The sequence below is a fragment of the Cataglyphis hispanica genome, chromosome 17, assembly GCF_021464435.1.
Source record: "Cataglyphis hispanica isolate Lineage 1 chromosome 17, ULB_Chis1_1.0, whole genome shotgun sequence".
Taxonomy (NCBI): Eukaryota; Metazoa; Arthropoda; class Insecta; order Hymenoptera; family Formicidae; genus Cataglyphis; species Cataglyphis hispanica.
The window spans coordinates 2,769,166-2,793,022 of record NC_065970.1 but is presented as its reverse complement, the minus strand read 5'-3'; the positions used below and the strand labels follow the sequence as shown (position 1 = coordinate 2,793,022).

The 23,857-nt window shown below is 27.9% G+C and overlaps 5 protein-coding genes and 1 long non-coding RNA gene across 7 annotated transcripts; 3 read left to right on the top strand and 3 right to left on the bottom strand.

Annotated features, from left to right (window-relative positions):
* The first annotated feature begins 113 nt into the window (after positions 1-113).
* Positions 114-2,647, top strand: LOC126855753 (uncharacterized). Its single transcript, XM_050603645.1, has 7 exons — positions 114-1,004; positions 1,066-1,252; positions 1,334-1,462; positions 1,594-1,779; positions 1,903-2,170; positions 2,249-2,438; positions 2,515-2,647. Exons 1-7 carry the CDS (start codon positions 905-907, stop codon positions 2,592-2,594), a joined length of 1,140 nt encoding a protein of 379 aa, XP_050459602.1. The 5' UTR covers positions 114-904; the 3' UTR covers positions 2,595-2,647.
* Positions 2,612-3,520, bottom strand: LOC126855759 (coiled-coil-helix-coiled-coil-helix domain-containing protein 1). The gene is made up of 3 exons (XM_050603656.1): positions 3,472-3,520; positions 3,169-3,299; positions 2,612-3,013 (listed from the first exon to the last, which is right to left on the bottom strand). Exons 2-3 carry the CDS (start codon positions 3,293-3,295, stop codon positions 2,781-2,783), a joined length of 360 nt encoding a protein of 119 aa, XP_050459613.1. The 5' UTR covers positions 3,296-3,299; positions 3,472-3,520; the 3' UTR covers positions 2,612-2,780.
* Positions 3,521-3,930: 410 nt separating this feature from the next.
* On the top strand, positions 3,931-11,960 carry LOC126855749 (glucose-6-phosphate 1-dehydrogenase). 2 transcript variants are annotated; one of them, XM_050603632.1, is made up of 7 exons: positions 3,931-4,312; positions 9,339-9,463; positions 9,848-10,212; positions 10,415-11,013; positions 11,085-11,290; positions 11,435-11,595; positions 11,670-11,960. In XM_050603632.1, exons 1-7 carry the CDS (start codon positions 4,291-4,293, stop codon positions 11,758-11,760), a joined length of 1,569 nt encoding a protein of 522 aa, XP_050459589.1. In that variant the 5' UTR covers positions 3,931-4,290; the 3' UTR covers positions 11,761-11,960. The 2 variants fall into 2 exon arrangements, with proteins under 2 accessions (XP_050459589.1, XP_050459590.1); XM_050603633.1 differs by lacking the exon at positions 3,931-4,312 and adding an exon at positions 7,526-7,671.
* A 1,610-nt stretch (positions 11,961-13,570) lies between these two features.
* LOC126855745 (striatin-interacting protein 1 homolog) lies at positions 13,571-18,705 on the bottom strand. The gene is made up of 12 exons (XM_050603617.1): positions 18,067-18,705; positions 17,572-17,688; positions 17,179-17,462; positions 16,917-17,095; positions 16,503-16,816; positions 16,196-16,424; positions 15,978-16,132; positions 15,645-15,889; positions 15,342-15,569; positions 15,074-15,245; positions 14,799-15,003; positions 13,571-14,099 (listed from the first exon to the last, which is right to left on the bottom strand). Exons 1-12 carry the CDS (start codon positions 18,160-18,162, stop codon positions 13,834-13,836), a joined length of 2,490 nt encoding a protein of 829 aa, XP_050459574.1. The 5' UTR covers positions 18,163-18,705; the 3' UTR covers positions 13,571-13,833.
* A 637-nt stretch (positions 18,706-19,342) lies between these two features.
* On the bottom strand, positions 19,343-19,738 carry LOC126855763 (uncharacterized). Its single transcript, XR_007688283.1, has 2 exons — positions 19,569-19,738; positions 19,343-19,421 (listed from the first exon to the last, which is right to left on the bottom strand). It is a non-coding gene; the product is annotated as an uncharacterized LOC126855763 (long non-coding RNA).
* A 185-nt stretch (positions 19,739-19,923) lies between these two features.
* Positions 19,924-23,857, top strand: LOC126855748 (protein wntless). Its single transcript, XM_050603631.1, has 11 exons — positions 19,924-20,176; positions 20,676-20,857; positions 20,934-21,039; positions 21,119-21,243; positions 21,326-21,475; positions 21,563-21,740; positions 21,829-21,956; positions 22,168-22,329; positions 22,426-22,653; positions 22,764-22,917; positions 23,077-23,857. The coding sequence occupies exons 1-11, from the start codon at positions 20,071-20,073 to the stop codon at positions 23,175-23,177; spliced, it is 1,620 nt and encodes a 539-aa protein (XP_050459588.1). The 5' UTR covers positions 19,924-20,070; the 3' UTR covers positions 23,178-23,857.

Sequence of the window (23,857 nt, the reverse complement as noted above, 5' to 3'; positions counted from 1 at the left end):
TGAGCATTGATATTTTCTTTTTTCACATGACTATATTTCTATCATTGCCACTTACACTTGCTTTGGATTATTTCTTTTTTCTCTAATTGTAATATCTGCCGAGAGAGAGAGAGAGAGAGAGAGAGAGAGAGAGAGAGAGAGGGAGGGAGAAAAGGAGGGAATGAGGGAGAGAAAAAGAGAAGAAAAGGAAAGAGAAAGATGGCATTAGTGCATAACAAAAATATTCCAAACTACGTGCAACTCCTGTTAATGCAGTTATTTACATACAATCGCGCCGAAATGGAACTGTCTTCGAACTGTCCTCAAACCCGGTTAATTTAAATGTTAATTAATACAGGCAACTAGAAGCAGAACTTTAAATTTATATTATATACGAGAATTATGATTGTTAGAAATATGTTGGTCACCCTGTAAATTGAGCAACGATTAAATTATTCGGAGTTAGATCAAAAGTGGTTCTTACAAATTGATTTAAATTCAGTTGCATTCCTTGATTTTCTGTCATTTCTTATTGAAAAAATTATTTAAATTATTTGAAATGCAACATTATCAATAGAACTTTAAATAATAATCATTTTTAACTTTAAATAAGTGCAAATATTAAATAATATTGCGTATCGATTGCAAATAATTTGCAAAGTAAAAATATCATATAAATATAATAAATAAAACAAATTTTCATACATAATAATAAATACTCTGCTAATTAATTTTCTTTCACTTATTGTGTGTAGTTGTTATTTTCTGTTCTCCTAAACAGTACAAAGGTGTATTTTATACGATTGTAGATATATGTAGTTTATAACTTTAATGAAAAGACAGAAAAGATATTTGTATATATGAGATATGTCGCTTGGATAATGGAAAAAGTTTATTAGTTCCAATAGAATTATATATTTTCAAAATGATATGGCTCTTATTCTTTATTATCCATGGAATATTAGCTAGTAATGGCAACATGATTCTGAGAGATTTAGGAGAAAAAGAGTACTTTTTAATAAAAGGTAAGGAGTTAATGAAAAAGTAAGAACTAATATATAATAAGTAGTCAATCTTCTTTTGTAGCAAAATCATCATTGCCACAACATGGAAAATGTTGGCACACTGCGCTCCAAACATTACAGGACAGCTGTGACAAGTTAAACGATTACGAACATTCTCTTCTTGCCTTGCGCTTAGCAAACTGTTTCTTAGAAGATTCTGGCCATAAAACTTATGACTGTCATCTTAGTCAGTCAGAAGACGAGCGTCGGTAAAACATATTTTTTTTGTCAGTGAATTATTTTCTATATGTTATTCTTAATCATTAATTATCAAAATATTTATTTTGCAGAAAGTGCATTAATGAAATGGTAGATCGAGCATTCAGTGTTTACAATGAATTCTATATTCATGCAACTCATATCTGTTTCTTTTTGAATCATGAAGCTTGGCAAGCTGAAGTTGATAACACTATAAAGTTGTAAGTGTTTTATTTAACAATATTGTATATATTTTATTATATATTGTTAAATATAAGAGAAAAACTTTCACACACACACACACACACATATATATATACACACACACACATGTATGTGTGTGTGAATCCAGATTATTTCAAGTATCTTCACGAATGAAAGATCAGTTATTGGAAGCATCGCAAATGCAGGGTACAATATTGAACAGTCAAAAAGAAGGTTTACGTATTCAAAATGAACTTTTAGATCATGGCAAAGAACTTGGGACTGTATTAAAGTCTTCATCTGAGACAGTTAATAATATGGTTTTAGATTTCAAGTAAGTTTATTAAATAATTTATATGATATTCAATATTATTATTTATGTAATATGAATTTGAAAATTTTTAATTGAGTAATAAAGATTAAAATATTAATTTTTTTTATCTTGATTAAAATTTAGAGAATCAGCTAAAGACCAGAAGGAATTGCTTTATGAAATTTTTTCTTATATACACACTTTTCAAAGTTGGATTATCGGAGAAGTGTCTTGGTTTCAATCTATCATATTTTATACTGTCAGCTGTATTCTTTGTGCATTATTCAGTTCTTCTAGAAGAACAGTTGATGCGAGAGTTATACTTTTTAGTATCTTAAGTTTAAATATAGTGGCTGAAAGAATATTAGTCCAATATTATAATAAAATTGTACTTCAATCTCCAGATGATAAGGTAATATAAAGGCAAAGTTTCAGAATAAATTTTTTCATCAAAATTTTTTCATCAAAAAGAGCTACATCTTTTTTACAGGCACACTTATTAAGTACAACATGGTTGTGCAGAAAAATTGCCTTAACACTTTGTGCCATAACATTATTCTGTACATATTATTATTACAAAGACAAACATTTGGAGAATTATAAGGCTTTACAAAGAATTGAACAACAGTTGAATGTCATAGAAAAGACTGTAAATATCTCCAACAATATTGAACCAATTCGTAAGTATTTAAATGTAAGTATATAACCATTTTATATAACTAAATAAAATTGCATAATAGATTCTCTTATATTTAGGTTATTCCAAGCGACTTGCATTAAGACGTTTACACATTGTTTCTAATATACAGGAAGATGACATTAAAAATGCCAAATAATTATTTTAATAATTAAAGAGATTTTACCAAGAAGATAATTTTTATTGGTAATAATAATTTATGGTAATATAATTTAATGATAATGGTTATATATTTTTATATATATTTTTATGCATTTATATATGCCTACTAGGAATATGATCTCTTTATAATATATATTAATGCATTAAAATGAGAAATGAGAAACTATTTTGTTGGATATCTTTGTAAAAGGTATGTGATTTGCTTATGTGTAAGATTCTTACTGTTAGGTACAGGTACTTCTTGTTCCTGTTCAATTTGTGTACGCTCTGCATTTTTCATATAGGTATTGTAACATTGATTCAATGCTTTAAATTGCGGAATACATCTTTTGTCTTGAAACTCGTTTTCTTCAAGACATGTTAAAAGCAGGGATAATTCGTGCAAACATCCACGGTCTAAAACAAAAATTTTCAATTTTATATAATATTACAAATATTCTATTATCAATTGTAGTAATTTACATTATCATTGGCTATACTGTATAAACTAAAAAAACAATAGTAATTTAATAATTATAAAATTGAAAAATTTTTTTAATGAACAAACGTACCTGTTTCTTTCTGATTTTTTGAGGATACATGGTCCCTTAGCTTTAATGGCAGGATCGCCTTAAAAGGTACTTTTTTCTCATTTTGGGGTTCTCTAGCATTACGGAAAAATATTGATGTCCATCTCATTTTTCTATAAAATAATATATAAAATTGAGAAATCTCTGTAATAAGGTTACAAAATTTTTATGAAATTGAACAAAATCGTGGAATGCTATAGTTTTTTAATTAATGTATAAAAACTATTGCAATTAATAATAAAAATTAATAATAATTTCGATAGTTCTTAACAAAAATTCACATACATTAGTTTGTAAAAACTGTCTGCTACTAAAAATTGCACTTTGGTTATAATCGATTATAGTGGCGACAGTGATGCCAGCACTCAGTCGAAGTTGGTAATAATAGCTTTCTAGTGTGCTTCACGTGTACTTATACAGATGTCACTATTATCGTAATTTTACTATTTTATTTACAATAAAAATAATTGTTTCAACTTCGTCTCGCTTTTCGGTTTTTTTTTTTGAATATAATATATACAATATAAAGTAAGAAAATTACAATACATTATATAAAATTATGTTACAGAGAAGGCAACATGCAAATTATGAACTAGAGTAGATTTTTATATTCTTGGTTTTATTATTGTTGTTTTATTCCCTCTCCACAGAATAAATATATGTACTTATTTTATTTCAAATTTACAGAGAGCAAAGAAAAAATTTTACATATAAAAATAAAATAATGGAAAAATATATAGTGTTAAAACAGTAGCCAAACACGTGTTTCTTTTAGTGCTGCGATAAAAGAATCGAAGAACGAATCATGAATTGCGATGCTGATAAAAGTAAGAGAGAATTCTTAAAGGCGGGGGACACTATATAGGAATCGAGAAGGATATATTTCAGAGGACAAAATACTGCGTGTTTATGTGTGATTAATATCGTGTAGCACGTAAAGCTGTAACGTTTAACCTCAAAACTGCGCATGACAGTGTTATTTTGGCGGTAAGGTCGTCAAAACATCAGAAAGCAGAAGGATACGCGACAGTATCGAAAAAAACGGTAGAGAAGAAAGAGTGAAGTTTCGTCGTCTGGTAGCGATACATTTTATTTGGATCAAAAATGGCAAAAGAAAGCAAAAGAAGTAAGTTTATTTCAAAAATTGCATCGAAGTTGGTTCAGTCTTTCTAATGAAATACGACAGAAGATCGTTTAGTAAAAAATATATTACAGAAAAGTATATTTTATTGCGTGTTTAGTGTAAAAAACAATATACAAAGCATACACATACACACACACACACAGAAATTCACATTTGTATAACGGATTAAATTTAATATATTTATCTTATTTCAAATTTTTTTTATCTCATGAAAATTGCATAGGTACACAGTAAATATAAAATATTTATGATATATATATATATATATATATATATATATATATATATATATATATATGAAATGACAAAGATATAGCTGTGCAAAATTGTATGTAAAATTTGCTGCCTAGCAAATTTTTAAATAAAAATAAGATAATAAAATTGCAAACTTTTATTGCAATTAGGCTTTGTAAATTCGTTAAATGATTGATTTTCCGCTGTAGATGATCTTATGATTTTACAGAACTAATGTGTTCAATTTCAAGGTCAAAAAACTCGCTGCGTCATAGATAAAATTAAATCGAAAGAGGACTCGCGTTCTTGAGATTAGAATGCAACATTATACATTATGCGAATATAAGACTCGATAATATCGTACGATGTATTTTTATCTTTTTTTTTTCTTTCTCGCATAAAATCGTATCGAGAAAATTTATTTGCACGATAGCTGCACGATAGAATCGTAAGATACTCGTTTATTACGAGACATATATATAACATTTTTAATAATCTTACGCCATTCAACAATTAGTATCTATTATACATCTAATTCTAGTTTTGTCATTTTTATAAAGATTCAAGAGTTGAATGCAACTATTATTTTATCAATAATGATATACATATGATAATGAAATATAGTATTAGATTAAATTAATAAAATAATTTTTAATAAAGTAAATAATAAATCATGGATTTTTTAATATAAAATATAAGTAAATTAGTATTATTATTATTAGATATTTATAATATTGTTATTGCTTTGATGACTAACAAATAGCAAAAACTTTAGATATTTTTATTATAACAGCATTTTAGAATTATAAAGAATAAGTTTAAAAGCAATTTAAGACTTTGAAAGTTATATTATGTTGCAAATGAAAAGTTAAGTATGACAAAAGGAAAAGTTTTTTTTTATTGGACTGTCGTTGAACCGAAACCGATGTCTCGAAATTAGAAGAAGGTGAATTGCTTGACTGCTCTTTCTCAATTTTGATATAACTTTATGTAAGTATTTTGCAGCTGTGAATGCAATTCATTCTAGGTCAGTTTGAAAAGTAGGTTTTATTTTTTAATGCCAAAGGCACGTATGAGAAACAATATTGCTCAAGTTTAATTATGTTTCCAACTGCCCGTCATTTATGACGACCGTATTACGTAAAAAGAATGTGTTAAATTTAATCTTTTTTTTACAAACAATGCAATATGTGAGCATTTATATATTTTACGTCAATACACAATCATTACATTTTATGCATGTCAAATATATATGTAAGTATTAAGAATTTAAATTTTAACATTGTGTCTCGTACTTTGCCAATATTTCGGAACTGTTTTTAATCGCTATGCAATATTAATAATTGAATATTGTTGCACTCCAGAATACAATGATTATTTGAGAAAATAATTTTTTCATCTCAAACATATTTATACAAAAAATACAAAATTATATAATAAAATATATAAAAATATATAATAAAGTTATAATAACTTTAATAAAATTGTTTAATAATAAAAAATGTGATTATAACATTTATGAATTTGATTTGCTATAACAGCAAAAAATGGTAGAATTTGTTAATAAGTTCATTGCTGCAAAATTTTTTAGCTTTAACTCAAATTAATACATCTGATCAATTTCTTTTCCATATTTTGACAGGCAGAGTAGCTGTTATATTAATAAGAAAATAAGATAAAATAGAAGAAAATAAAATTTTAATTTTTAAAGGTCAATGTAAACGAATTTATCATTTTTTTCTATCTTTATTTTTGTTTTTGCGTTCGTGACTTTGGACTCAATTTTTATTATCCCGTTCTGTGCTTATTATATTCGAATAAATTAATCTCACAATGAAATTAATTACGGTGAATAGATCTTCGAATTTCGAAAATAAAAGTACGAGAAAACATATTACATTGCGGTGACATACAATTCAAGAGCTGTATCATTCTTATCACAAAGTAACGTGCATGTTACGAATGTATAGACATATACATGCTTTGTTTCTCTCTCATATTTTAGTATTTATATATATGTATTATAAAAACAAAATAATTATATGTTAAAGCAATCAATTAACTGTCATTATTTGAATTGATGCCACAATACATATTACATGAAATATGTCTTACAATATGCATTAACTTTATATTTCTTTATAAAATATCATAAAATATTTATCAAGATGGTCATAAATAATTAACTCTGCTAATATCATTAATTACTGACAATTCGAATATATCTTTTTATTTCCAATTCGAATATATCTTTTTATTTCCTTTCTTTTTAGTTATATATTTAAAGACAATGCATCTTACCATTTAAAAGAATTCTTACGAGCATCATTCTACATCTACATTATCTATAAGATTTCATTTCCTGTGTTATTTTTATTATATTTTCATGTATTTTTTTGTTGCACGATATCGCGTGATCATCTTCCCTTTTTCTGCAATGCTTGGATTAGTCCGCCGATAGGTATTTCGTTGACTTAGTGTGATTTCAGCAATCATTGGCGCCTTTCTATTTATGGAGAAATAGTAAATGTATTACGCGAATTGCAGAGATTTGTTTTAATTTAACAGTACATTACATATGAATATACACGCATATATTGTGTCGCGCAGGAACAAGATTCGATCATCATGTAATATCCATTATATATATATATATATATATATATATATATATATATATATATATTAATCATTATATATAATTACGTTTTTATTACATTATTATCTTAATTGTTTATTCTTGCTATGTTAATCGTAAACATTTAAGTTCGACGTCAGTGATGAAATTCTTTTTCCGAGTAATAGAGTAATTTGCTATTTGCACTCCATTGATATAAATATGCTCTTGACATAATCAAGAAATTGAAAACATTTTATTTAATAACATATTATGCGATCAGTGTATTTATCAGGAATCGTCCACAATTGTCTCGTAAGCGTTTACGTTGTTCTTATTCATGTGGCATGTACGAAGCTTATCTGACGTTTAGTCGAAGTTCTGCTAGTGAAACGATAGGATTGTCGAGTGAGATCGGCAAGATCGAATAGATTACGCATTCTTTAGTTTGTTTTTCGTGGAATTTGTTCGTAAACCATGAATATTTCAAGTAAGCTGGAACATTAAATTATGTGTCATATTTTTGTGCGTTAAAAAAATTTTGAGTTCAAAATATTATTTGAATAATAAGTGTGGATATTATTCCAGTGTGATATTATATGTGTGGTATTATATTATTTTATATGTATATTGTGAATCTTATTTACTAATTAATTATTCTATTCACGCACAGCAAAAATTTAACTTTTTTGTTTTTTCTTTTTATTTATTAATTTTTTTTGTAAAGGCAGTAAAAACTGGTAACTTCTTTCGTTTTTAATTTATGTTTACCTTTACCTTTACCTGGGCATAAAAAGTCACATGACTATTAAAAATACAAATGATAGAGATCAAAGATTAAAGGTACTTTTAGAATATAAAGGCATAAAGGTACTTTTAGAATATAAATATGGAAAATAATAAGAATCTATTAATCTTTTAAAAGTTATGTTGAACAGTTTTAATAGAGAAAAATAAAGCTAAGTGTATTTCTGAAAAAAATTAAAATTTTATGTATAGTCTCTGTATAAGAAATATGATATGAGTATTGTTAAAATGTTCAGTGAAAGACAATTATTATAATAATATTGGTTTCTTATACGGAAATAAGAAGTTTTGTACTTTATATAATAAATGTCTCTTTTCGAGTATAGTTTAATTTCATACCGTGAAATATCTTTGATTTCAAATATCTTTGACATCAATGAGTGAATTTTATCTATAATCATTACTTATTTCGTACACTACTAAATATTACACATAAAATATATATGTATAGTCGACATAGTGACATTGACATTGACACTGTTTAATGTTTAATGTATGTGACGTAACCATTACGATTGTCATACGATCAGAAAACTACAAAGGAGGAAATGCAATGAATAGATTACGTCACATTTGGTCGAATTTCATGAATATTTAAATTTAAATTTACATTTTATGTAATAAAGAAGTAAAAGCATATCCATAAAAGTTATATATATGTGTGTATGTGTGTGTGTGTGCGTGCGTGTGCGTGCGCGTGTGTGTGTGTGTGTGTGTGAATTATATATATGTGTATATTAAATATTTTTATTATATAATATTTTAATTACATAAACCGTACAAGTATTGTTTTTTTTATTACATGTGTTAAATATTTATAGTATAATATACAATATTTCATTACATATAATTTCACAAATAAAATATGTTTTGAATAATTGACCGACATGTAGTAAGGATTATGTTCTATTTTTTTCTCTATAAATACCTATTATAACATAATATGGCATTAAATACATAGTATAACATAATATGGCATTTACTTTTACATACAATTTGGTTTTACAAAAAGAGAAATAAAAAGCGAAATAAAGCTTGTACTTCAAATGCAAATTTTTTTCAATTCAACAACGAACTCATTAATCGTTGCGTACTCATTGCTAACTCATACTTTTTACAATTCATCTACGAAACTATATAAAAAAATGTACATTTTTATTATTTACATTCATACTTAAAACACATGCGATAAAAAATTTATTAATTCTGCTGTTTTTGTCTCATTAATACAATTTTTTTTTAATATGGGATGCTAAATAAAAGTATTATATAAAAATAGTTACACAACACATACAAAGTAACGGAATGTACAAATATAACGTATTATAAATAAATAAATATGTAATGTAGGGACATCAACGGAAGAGAGCCTGCAGTATATCAGGCAATCTCTGACATCGGACGAAATGGATCACTTGGAAGGGACTCATTTCGACGGGTTCATTCCGCATTCATTTGTTACTTTCGGAGCATCTGTGAGTATTTAGTTTTGAAAAAAAGATACATGCAAATAATAAATAATAAGATATGATATAGTTAATTACAGCAGCGAGAGCAAATTTATCTTTTATATTTGTCTATTATTGCTTATCGCAGTAATTTCATTTTAATAAACATACAGATTTACTTTTAAGTACTATTTAAATGTGAATATTTTTTGAATAAATTTTTCAACAATCGTGTTTGCTCCTAAAAGAAACAATATTAAAATAGATTTTGAGCTATATAATTTATGATTATGTCTCTATTAAGTATGTATACATTATAATAAGCAGCGAATTAATTCTTTTGCACTTTATGTTTTTATATTTTATATCCGAATTTTGATTTAAATGTGTGTTGATTTTGATGACAAAAAGGGTGATCTCGCCAAGAAAAAAATCTATCCAACTCTTTGGTGGCTTTTCCGAGACAATCTTCTGCCGAAACCTACCATCTTCGTTGGCTATGCTAGAAGCAAATTGACGGTACAACAATTGCGTGAAAAGTGTCATCCATATATGAAAGTAAACCCAGACGAGGCGGAAAAGTATGAAGAATTTTGGAATCTAAATCATTATATCTCTGATTCATATGATATGCCAGAAGGCTTTGAGCTATTAGATCATACATTGAAAAAATTTGAACAAGGAAAAGTTGCGCACAGGCTGTTTTATTTGGCACTACCACCGAGCGTATTCGAAAATGTTACAATACGCCTTCGACATATATGCATGGGAAATACGTAAGCATGAAACTTTGAATTTGCGAAATTTTCTATGTGAGAGATAAAACGATTAATGAGCGAAGCATTAAAAATTAAAAGGAAAAGAAATATCTCAAGAATCGCCTCTGAAATCATTGATTTATGTCTCTGAAATTATTGATAATTTAAAAATGTTTTTCAAGTTTTATTACGAAAAAGTCAACTTATTTTACAATTTTAGAGGATGGACGAGAATAATAATTGAGAAACCATTCGGTCATGACGCTGCCTCGTCGCAGAAGCTCTCCGATAATTTAGCGTCTTTGTTCACCGAGGAACAGATCTATCGTATTGATCATTACCTCGGCAAAGAGATGGTGCAGAATTTGATGACTCTAAGATTTGGGAATCGAGTATTCAATCCGTCATGGAACCGGGACAATATAGCCTCGGTGCAGATTACCTTTAAGGAGCCATTTGGTACTCAGGGTAGAGGCGGCTATTTCGATGAGTTTGGTATCATTAGAGATGTGATGCAAAATCATCTGCTGCAGATTTTGTCTCTAGTAGCCATGGAGAAACCTACATCTTGCCATCCGGATGATATTAGAAACGAGAAAGTAAAGGTTTTGAGATGCATTAAGGAATTGCAGCTTGAAAACGTGATTCTCGGTCAATATGTCGGTGATCCGGATGCTGAAGATCCGGAGGCGCGTTTGGGTTATTTGGATGATTCCACGGTACCAGCAGACTCTAACACGCCAACTTTCGCTTTAGCGGTGCTAAAAATAAATAACGAAAGATGGGATGGAGTCCCGTTCATTCTCAGATGTGGAAAAGGTAAGAAGATAAGAGAGATATATTTCTCATCAAGTTGCTTCTATTCTTCTAATCATTGCGTGATATTGCAGCTCTAAATGAACGGAAAGCAGAAGTTAGAATACAATATCGTGATGTACCAGGTGATATTTTTGATGGGAAGGCGAAGAGAAACGAAATGGTAATAAGAGTGCAGCCGGGTGAAGCATTGTATATTAAAATGATGACGAAGTCACCTGGTATCACATTCGATATGGAAGAAACGGAATTAGATCTTACTTATGGCAATAGATATAAGGTAAATGATACTTCATTAGTGAAGAAAATTTAGCTTTAAAATTAAGGAGACTCTAAGATATCTATATTTATAATGTGGCACACTCAATACAAATCTCACACACAATATAAATACATGTTAAAAGTGTCATATTTTGTTTTTCAGGGTTTAAAATTACCGGACGCTTATGAAAGATTGATTTTAGACGTTTTTTGTGGTTCGCAAATGCATTTCGTGCGAAGTGATGAATTGCAGGAAGCGTGGCGTATATTCACGCCGTTACTCCATCAAATCGAGAAACAGAAAATTCAGCCCATTCCGTATAAGTATGTACTAAAAAATATGTATAAGTATGTCTTATACATGTGTCACAAAATGTATGATTTATTATAAATTTCAGATATGGGTCTCGCGGGCCCCAGGAAGCAGATGACATGGCGAAAAAAAATAATTTTGCTTACTACGGTTCGTATAAATGGATAAAACCGTGATATTGTGATACAAGATCGTTATATATATATAGATTGTTATATATATATATATATATATATATATATATATATATATATATATATATATCACGTAAGTACAAATCTTTAGAAAGATTTATTTAAAGGTGCACAGTTTTTAACTTTCACATTCCCAAAATTTTGAAGTTATACACATGTTTTTATAATTATATATATATTTCTATGTATCTAATTTTTATCTTATTTACAAAATTTTTATATGGGATTTCGTCATGATCTCAATTTAAAGATATGATTTCCATTTAAGATAAGCATATTTTCTTAAAAATAATTGCAAAGAAATAAATATCAATCAATCTATTTAGATTAATTTTATTAAACCTTGACAATTGTAAAACATTTTTGTGATGTAACAGATAAATGTGATATACTTATATATACATCTTTGATAATATAAATTATACAGCATTAAAAATAGATTTGAGATAGTGTGAGATAATGTAATTATGTGACTATAAATAAATAAGAGAAAGTTGAATTGCCTTATGTTTATTTTACGAAAAAGCTGTACTCAAAGTGTACAAAGATAAGCGGCAACTAAATATTTTACATTTTTAAAACACTAAATTTTGCAACTTATATAATCCTGCTATTCAGCTCTCTTGTATATGAACCTTTATATGAATGAATTAGATATGAATACAAATTTATGTCTTGATTAACAATGAACTGAAAAAAATATATATATAATTTTTATATATAATATTTAATATAATTATATAATTATATAATATATATATATATATATTTTTTGTATAATATAGTAGAAGTTGAAAGAGGAAATAAGATAATCTTTGTATACATTCGTTAAGATTCTCTTGAAGTTTATGGTATATTCATTATGATATGAAAGGTTGGGGATATGTAAAAAACATAAAATGTAGAAAATTTGATATATTATTATATCAGCCCCTGTAAATTATATTGATATATAGTAATTTGATTACTATATATAATTTTCAAAAAGAATGTAAATCAAAATGTACTGCTTTTCTGAATTAGTGATCAAAGCAAATGAAAAGAAGAAGCCTAATATTAGTTTGCATGCAAAGAGTTTTTGTTGATAAATAAAATTATGATCACATAATATTGTCATTTGGAATGTACATAAAGGACACATTCTTGTATTTTATAAGAAATTTACAGCTTAAAACAAACTAAATATCATTGATATAAAAAAGAGCAACAAATTATATGGCCTTTTAGCCTAAAACCAAAAATAAAGTTTTGACTTAAAATGATTGAACTGACTAGAACAATAGCAGACGAACACAAAAAATTGATTAAAAAAAATAAGAGAAATCAATTTAATTGAATTGATTTGGGCAACTTTAAATTCAGTAAGATTCCACAGAAGAGTTTAAACATAATTGAGCAGATAGTTTGTAAAATGTATTTTTTGTCTATAAAAAAATTATTAGCATTAATTTGTTAATTAGGGATCAGTATCATTACAAAAAAAATCTATGATATATATTATAATGTTCTTATAAAAGCTGTAAATCAATGTTTTTTTATATAGATATTATTTTATTTTTCTATTTGGATTGTTCAAATTTATGGAAATCCAGATGCGGTACAGTTAACAGCCAATCAGTGTATTTTATTAAAATGTATTCTAAATGTTTTAATAACTATATGTATATATATTGTTATGTATGAGTGTTTTTACATATATAAAAGAGAAGATTATACATTTAAAATTGGCGATTCCTAATGATAAAAAATAACTAGGAGCACTATGTTGCATTGCACAAATTAAATACAAAAGAAATGTTAAATGTTACATGTTACATGTTAAAAGTTACATGTTTCATCTCAAAAGTCTCTTCATTAAACATTTTTTAAATTAGAACCATTCACTGCAATACCAAATATAACTTTGAAATTTCTGCAGTGTCAATATGGCAATGTTTTTTTTGTTGTTTGAACACACTTCTCACAACAGTATAGTAATTCGTAAAAATGTCGCAATTTTATCCAGGTTTATGATTTAATTAAAACACGATTTATATGGGTTTACTTATACCAAACTTATATTTCACATGCAGCAGGATCCAACAATTCGTCCCAATTGATACTCCTCTGAAATACCTCCTGTTGCAACCATAACTCATAATGTTGTTTAAATTCTTCAGTCAATTCCACATTGGTACCAAGTACTGATGTTACACATGAGTCTATCGGTTCCATTTCTTCATCTCTCAAGGCATTTGAATATCTTCGATTATTGAATTGATCAACGCATGTACGTAACTCGCATTCTTCAACTTGAAAATCCCATGGCCGTGCTTCTAAATCTAAAGTATATGAAATTACATTACACATTCTTTGTGCTATAATTTCGTATATACAATAATACTTATATAAAAGATCTTATATTAAAGTTTTTTGAAAATATTTATATTAAATTAATTATATTAAAGTAAATTTGAAAAAAAAAGATGCATACACATACATCATAAACATAATCAAAACTAAACATATATATATATATATATATATATATATATATATGTATGCTATGTATGTACGTATGCATGTATGTACGTATGTATGCGTATGCATGTATATGTACGTATGTATGCATGCATGTATATGTATGTATGTATGTATGTATGTATGCATGTATGCATGTATGTATGTACATGCATGTATGTATGCATGTATGTACGTATGCATGTATTGTATGTATTGTATGTACGTACAGTATGTATGTATGCATGTATGTACGTATGTATGTATGCATGCATGTATATGTATGCATGTATGTATGTATGTATGCATGCATGTATGCATGTATGTACATGTATGTATGCATGTATGTATGTATGTATGTATGTATGTATGTATGTATGTATGTATGTATGATATATATATATATATATATATATAAAATATATAATATATAATATATATAATATTTGTTCGTTTTCTCTCAAATATACACACATGCATATGTATAAAATATAAAATATTTTAAATTTGTTAATTTTTACCATTTCCATATGCCCAATCATCATTTAAGCGATGTCGAACTTTTGCATAAATAACACTAATTGTTTTCATATTCGTTTTTCTCCATTGCCGACCGAGATATTTCGTTTGCATTTTCAATAATTTTAAAACGTATAATTGCATCATTGCATGTCTAACTTTCAATGTACGTTTTAAAATAGGTGCTGATTTAAAAACGACTAACATCTGTGAATATGAATGAATTGTAAATACATATTTATGTATATAAAATTAGATTTAATTATTATTGACTTACCATTATCCTGCTGTGTTTCCATTTGGTTAATTTATTTAAAATTCTCAATAAATTGATACAAGAGAAAACATTTCTCCATGAAAAAGATTGACTGTGGCCGATTTCGAGACTTTCAGTAGTTAACTCTGGCTGATCGCCAATGACACACATGGGGAAATCCAAAATAGGAATACTATTGCAATATAAGTTATTGATTATTATAATGTATATGTATATTATTATAATGTATATGGTTAGAAACTCAATCAACAATTACATTTTTACTTACACATTCTTTGCTTCAATGTAAGCTATAATATTCTGATTTAAAAACTTTAATACAAGAGGTATGCAATTTGCAAATACTAAATGCTGTGACATAAATTCAAATTGATATATGTGATTTAGTTTGAAATGTTTGAGCAGCAGTAATAAAATTGCAGAAACAGCTTTAACAATTATCTCTTTATGTCGGTTAACATCGATCCCTAACTTCATTGATTGCAGTACTGTCATTCTAAAAGCGTAATATAAATATTTTTTTTCTTGTTTTTAAAAAGGCTTCATGTTAATGTTACATATTAGTACTTACGGCATTTCTTCTGGTAGCACATCAGCCAAAATATTAATACTGTCCGTTTTGGCCTTACTAGTTGGTGCAGCAGCAAGTAATATTTTCAATAATGCAATCATATATTGTGGTAAATTCGGTAATATAGCTTGATAAAGAATTTCTGTTGGTGTTAGACGTAGTGGTGGTTCTGAAGTACTCATTGGATTTCTTGCTATCTCTTCTTCCTTCCGTATCTGAATTTCTGCTAGAGATGTGTACATATGCTAAAACATTGTAACATTTATTTATAGTAAAATGTAATGGTATATAATAGTACTATATCAATATAATCTATATACTTCAAACAAACACCTTTTTGAGGGTAGTAACGCCTTCATGAATTGGTTGCGGCAAACCCGCTAAACTTTCTCTGTCTCCTTGTAATTTGTAACCAACAAATTTTAATCTGGCAACTTCAAGGAAGCTATCTACATCTTTTTGTCTTACTTTGGGCGTCCATGGTAAACCTAATAAATAATATTAGATATTAATATGAAATACAAAATAATAAAGTTAAAATAACATAATACCTTTTCCTTTTATAAGCTGTGGAGTGCTTGGCCTCAATTGTGTTGGATTATTCTGATCTTCATAATAATTCATAGTTTGATTCCAGCAGCCTCCAGGACCACCAGGACCCAGAAAAACAATCACTTCACCATCTCCTTCATTTGTTGTAGTATTATTTGGAGGTTCTCCTCCTTCATACTCCATACCTAAGCCTGGATCATCTAACGAGCTTTGTTTCATCAAAAAATTCTGTAGAAAATATCTGCTATTAATATTTGTAAAAACATCAAAATAATAATATAGAGTAATTGTAAATGAACAACTTACACGTCGAAAAGGTCGATTGTTCCTTTTCTGATTTTGTGTTTCTAACAAATCTGCTGCACTCATAGGTGGAGAACTTGCCCTCATTGTTCTGGCGACTTCAATAGTGTCTTCTTGTTGTGTATCGAGACCAGCCTCCTCGCGATATTGTTTCTTCAACTCTCTAAGTGAGTCAATACCACCGAGAGAAACTAGAATTAATTTCCATAAAAGCAAGAGAACTTTCTTCATAGGAAAATGTGGTGCCGAGCCACTGCAGAAGCACGTCACCATACCGAGAAGTTTAACAATCAGTAATTCTTCTCCATATGGATTTACTGTGGAGAGAACATTATATCCATTAATATTTTTAAAGATTAAACTTTCCTCTATTTTATAGTATTCGTTAAGATATTTTACATAAACACAAAGACATACCAAGATCTTCTTTGAAACTTTCAACGTTTTCTTTATACTCGCTGTGCTCAATATTTTTTAATTCCTCTCTCATAACTTCTGTTATAATATACAAAACAGACAGAATGACTCTTAGATCTATCGAATCAGCAAGACTAACAGCTAGCTTTCTCATTGCTGAGGTAGCAGTTGTGCTATTCCTAAAAAAAAACCTTCAATGTACAAAAGATCAAAAATAGGATTCTATATTCCAGCATAACATACATATATAATATAATCTTACTCAATCTCAATATTTAGGAGTTCGACAAATGCTGGAAAAATACCAGCTTCGTAAAGTAACATTACATTTGTCCTAGTCCAGTCTTGTTGTTCTTTGTCAGACTGTACCTCAGCCCAACAACCCTGAGCTAAATAAAGAATGCAGCGAGCTGCCTTCATTCTAAGCTGTTTATTGGAAACTTCCAATTGATCCAGCAATTTATAGATTATCGATTTTTGCTGTGGTCTTGTCAAGTTTTGCCACCATGGTCGTAACTTATATAATTCCATCTGATCTTCAAAAGCCTAGAATTTATGAAAATTTATTTAATCTGTTCTTGTACTTGATATCATACTTTAATCACTTTTGATTCATATAATAATAAATTCATCATTATATAAATCAAAACTGTACCTTAAGATTAAGTTGTAATTCATACTGTTCAGTATAGCTATATAATTCTGCAATCTCATTAGTATGTGTATCAGTATCATCATATATAAATTCCAGATCTGTAGTTCTGTTGCTTTCCTGGAATTGTAAGAGTAAAACAAAATCAGGCATAAATGTTAAATAACTTTAAGTAACATTATTGGGTTCAAATCAAACAAAAATTATTTGATAATTATATAAATCTTTTATCTTTGTTAATATGAAACAATACATGAATAATGGAGACATAAAATATATATGTGTATACATATATAAAATTTTTATAGCTCAATACATTTATGAACATGAATGAACACATCGTCAATTATTTATTTGTATTACTAAAAAAAAATAATTAAATTATAATGTGTGCTGTCAAAAGAGAATAGGGTTAGAGAACAATTTAAGTTTATCAGCGTATTTATATGTAATGCGAAATTCCGAGATGTTTTTCAGCAGGATTATTCTCTCACTCACATCGTTACTAGCTGCACGTCGATGAGAATACACGGGACCCCCATGAAGAGGGTCACGCTTGCCATTCCCGTTCGCATCCATCGCTACCTCACACATTTTCCGTGACGGCTCGCAGCCGCGAGATACTCTCGTTCACGATCTTTAGAACATCTCGGCCTAACACGTCGTCTACCCGGGAGACGTTCGCTAGATTATAAATCGTATCGCACGCGTAAGTTCTTTGACATTTACGTCACCTTACTTAAGTCTCTCAGGTGACAAATATTGCACTATAAATTGTTTGTTTCTCTGAGCTTACGTCACTTTCTAACCCCGATTTATACATGTATATATGTATGTATAGTAACGAGGATCTCCGAAGATCTCTGTTCACGATTGCTGTTGGATGCTTTTGTATATTTTTGCTCGCAATCGGAAGTCTTCGGAAATAGTCGGATATCATATACATAAATTTTCCCGCCACAGATCTAAAGCTGCTCTTCTTTTGATAAAAGTTCATAATTACGTATAACATGATGTGATTTTTATATCGTAAAAAAAATAAAAAGAATAATTTTTTTATGGCAAAAAAATATTTTCATAAATGTATAATTATTAATTAGTATCGATACATTGGCAATACAGCATCAGAGTAAAAGATTAGAAAATATTCAATAATATAAGAATGTATTTTGTGGATGTGAAATTTGGGAAGATAATTTAGAGTCAATTTATTTATTATATAGGCGATTTTTTCATTTATTTCCTTTTGTCAAAACATTCATTATTTTTCAAAATTTTAATATAGTACAGTTTATTTCATTAAAAACACAAAAAATATTAAAACAAGTATAAAGATGAATGCAGAAATGATTGCTCTTTTCTTTTTCAACTGAATCACATATTTTACATTTTCTATATTCTAAATAATTATGTATATATATATATATATATATATATACACACACACACATATGGAGGATAAAAGAAAAACATTTAATGCATGCAGCTAAAAAATATATTTCTTTATCATATGCTATTATTATATATTCTGATTGCAATAAAAAATATAAAATTTTATCAAAATGATCTGTAAATTCATATTATACCTAAGATTTTGTGTGCTTTTAAGAATCTATGTTTATTTAACATGCATCTTTATATTTAATGAATTTCATCTAATAGGAAATTATAAGAGAAAAAAAAGAAGAAAATATGCTCCGAGACATTTAATAAAGTTATTAAGTGAAGGTATAAGAAAATATGTAATTCTCAAAAATTTTGGCACACAGAAACATTGCATTACTACATTTATTACAGTATACTTGACTTTATGTTGCGCAATGCCTTATATGCCTTGTACATTTTTGGTTTCTCTGAAAATACTTATAAAGATTATACATATAAATAAAATAAAATATAAATATACAATCAATACAAAACTAACGCAATAAGAAATGAAACGCATTCAATAAATATTACTGTTAACATCCACAATATAAAATATCAAAGCACATTCTTACCATATTTAACCTAAAATTATTTAACAGAGACCACACGCATTCAGTAAAAAATCAGCTGTCATCAGATTTTCTCGTACAAGAATCGCTTGAGACAACCATCATTGACACGATTTATACGTGAATACAATATTATCTAACATATTTGTAAAAAAAATGTGTCCAATTTTTTTTATTTTTATTTTGGGCTCCACACACTCACACAAACAAATAATCTGTCATCATATCGATTATCGTCGATGGCTCGATGATGAAAGCTTCGAGAATTCGATATCTCGAAATTTTACGAATGCCGCAAGTTTGGGAAAAATTTTCCTTTGTGTGGTAGCGGCCGGCGGCTTCCATCTTGAAAGACCACCCCCGGCTCTGAAAGACGAATTTATTATTTTCCGCGTCCACGTTGAGTCGATCGGTTTCGGCGTCGGTACGCTTTGAAGATTTTCAAGCGCTCAAGTGTAAGTCGGTTGCGATATAAGTCACTGAACAAGCAGACGAGAATAGAAAAATGCAGGGCACCATAATCGAAAACCTGAGCGGCAAGAAGCTCTCGGTTCTGGTGATACTTTTGATAATCGCACAAATTGTTTGTTTTTTAATAGGCGGCTTAATCGGTAAGTGATGGGTTAAATAAATGCACTCTTTTTTATTTTTTACGTTATCAATAATTATTTATATTGCTGTTTTGCTAGTATAATAAATATATAGCATGTAAGCATATATTATTTCTCATTTTTTTTTTACATATTTGTTTACATTTTATTTTATGTAGCTTATTTTTTACAAAATAGTAATGAAGAGCAGTTTCTAATAAATTTTAAATAAATATATATATATATTTAATATTTTAGTGCTGTGTATATAGAATTATTTTTTTTGTATTTTTTATTGAATTCATATTAATCTATTAATAATAAATTAATGATTGAATAATAATAAATTAAATAATAATAAATTAATGATTGAAAATTTTATATTATGAAATTTTTCTGAAATTAATACAAGTAATGGAAAGAAATGAAATAAAATATATATTGGGATAAGTAATTATATTTGGGATAAATTTGTATGAAAAAATATATAGTGTTTCTTTATATACATGTTTCTCTTTAGCACCTACACCTGCTAGTAGCCAGAATATTCTTGGCACAGCATGCAAAGATCTTAGTGTTAATGGATCTGATCAAAATAAATGGTTTTACTCAAGAGGAAAAGGTTCTTGTATTCCAGTTGATATGCATCATTTTAATTTTGACAATCATCAGCAAGCATACCAAGTTGTGTATACATTTCAGGTATATAATTTATAGAATTATTACAAGGTAGTTACTGGGATATCCAACTATAAAAATATAATAAATTTTATTTTAGATGCCCGTACCTCGGAACAATAAGCAACTTGATTATTCGAGATGGCAGCAAAATTTAATTGGAGTTTTACAAGTGGATATATCTTATAACAGTCAGATTCAAATCGGTAATGTAATAGATGTTACTTATGTTTTATTAATATTTTAATTATTCCTTATAATTTTGACATATTGTATTTTTTATAGCTTCTAGGACAAAAATAACATTGGATGCACGATTAGCTTATCGAAACAAAAATGATCCAGAAGATATGTGGAAACCATATGCTGCTTCTATTGTGGAGAGAATTTTAGATTGCAGCATAGATAAGGTAAATGTGCTTGATATGTAAACTTGCCGTTTATATATGCATATTTATAATCACATAAATTAATAACACTAATATTTTCTAGCCATTGGAACACTATAATTATAATTGTAGTGTCATGCCATTGTTTGAATTGGGATCTTTATATCATGATTACTACTTGTTAAATATTCGTCTTCCTTCTGACACTGGTCAAAACCAGGGATTGGGACATATTGTTGATTTATGGCTTACAGTGAGTATAAGAATGTAAAATTTTAATACATGCCAATAAAATTTTAATATTGTGAAAATTATTTAATTTGATATTTTATTGATGTAGGCTATTAATCAAAACGGTGGGTTCACGATAGTATGGGTGAGTCTAAAGACCGTTTACTTCCCTATAGTGTTAGCTGTTTTGACTTGGTATTGGAGAAGAGTGTACATGCTGTCTCGATCACCTGCACTTTTGGAATATATGCTTTTAGCTTTGGGTTCTGCCTTAACATTTTTAAATAGTATGTTTATTATTTTATATTTTGTACACTTCTAAATCTTTTTGTTTATGTGACAGCAATTATCTAAATTTTTACTTTATATTTCTAGTGCCATTGGAATACTTGACACTCGCTTATGATATGCCATTTATGCTACTGCTGGGTGATATTCGACAAGGAGTATTTTATGCGACATTGTTATCGTTTTGGCTTGTGTTTGCTGGTGAACATTTAATGGTGAGAAAATCTGAGTTATTATTTGCAATTCTTATTGTCATGATTGTTAGCAATAAAATATATATATTAGCAATAAAATATATTTTTTTATTTTTGTTTCATGTACAAATCTTGTTCTTTATTAGATTCAGGTAAGCTTTTTTTATCCATTACAACTAATCTTTATTTTTATATTGCTTAAAGATACTGAGTTTGATAATGTACATTTTAGGAAGGCGAACAAAGCAATTCATTAAAATGTTATTGGCGGCATCTTTCTGCAGTAGGTACTGGATGTCTCTCACTATTTATATTTGATATGTGTGAACGTGGTGTACAATTGAGAAATCCATTCTACTCAATTTGGGTTACTGATATTGGAACAAAATTAGCAGTATCCTTCTCTTTAAATTGCTTTTTATATTTTAAAGTCTTCAAAAAAATATTTTTAAAATAATTTTTTAAAGTTATTTTCTTGAACAAACAATAGCTATCCTTTATTATCTTGGCTGGTATATCAGCTGGAATATATTTGCTGTTCTTATCTTATATGATATGGAAAGTATTTATGAACATTAGTGCGAAGAGGGCTGTTTTACCCAGCATGAGTTCAGCACGACGTCTGCATTACGAAGGAGTTATATATCGTTTCAAATTCTTAATGATTGCCACATTATTATGCGCGTCATTAACTGTTGTTGGCTTTATATTAGGACAGGTAAAATATCGAAATATTATTTTATTATATATAATAAAATATGTAACGAGATAGATATTGTTTTATTATATTAATTATATTTATCATATATTATTTTTTTTCTGGCATAGGTTGCAGAAGGTCAATGGAAATGGGACGAAGATTTACAGTTAGAAATGACTTCTGCCTTCTTTACCGGTGTATATGGTATGTGGAACATTTATATCATTGCATTATTATGTCTCTACGCTCCTTCTCATAAGCAATGGCCAATTGAACCATCTGGTAAGTACATATTTATATTTGTAATTTATATTTGTAAATTAAATATATGTTTGAGAGATTTTGTTTTATATTGTATGTTAATATTAAATTTTAAACTTTATCAAATTCTAGTAATTTGTTATTTTATGGAATAATCCAAGATATATTTCAACTTTCCAGAGAATAGTATTAGTGAGGAAATCGAATTTTCTCCTTTGCCAACTGATCCTAATGAAATGTTGTCTTTAACTGCGTTTGCACGAAAAACAGCAGTAGAATAAAGTACATACTTTTATTTATGTACATTTGTAAGAAGCAGGAGGAGATGGCAAATTCTTATATGTACTTAATTGTTACAGCTAGAATTTATAAATAGAACTGTATTAGATTTTTCACTATTTATTAGGAACACAATGACTGATAATACTTTTATGGTAACAATTTTATATGCCAAATTCGATTATTTATTGCTTCCAATGTTTTTTGTATGATATATACATATTTATAGTATTATGATTATCTATGATAAGCAAAAATATACATAAGTCATTTCATCTTTGTACTTGTTAGTATGTCATAAGCACAAGCTCTAGAATGAATATGATCTGCTTTTATATATTATTTATAAAAACTTTAGCATAATGCACATGTGTATATGTGTATTATGTTGAAATACAAACCGATGTCTAATAATTAAAATCGTGCACTTAAAATATAATATTAGAAAAATCACGAGTATAAGATGGTTATGTATGTACATCATGTTTTATTTTCATGTTTTCTATAACATGAAATTATTGTTATATGAATATTTTTATATTTTTGAAGTACTTAAATTTTTAGTAAAAATAATGGATAAAAGACAATCAAACACTTTTGAATCAAATATTTTATATGCAGATACAATGAGATGACTGTATGTAACAAACAGCAGCTATTTTAATTGGGACAATATTTATAT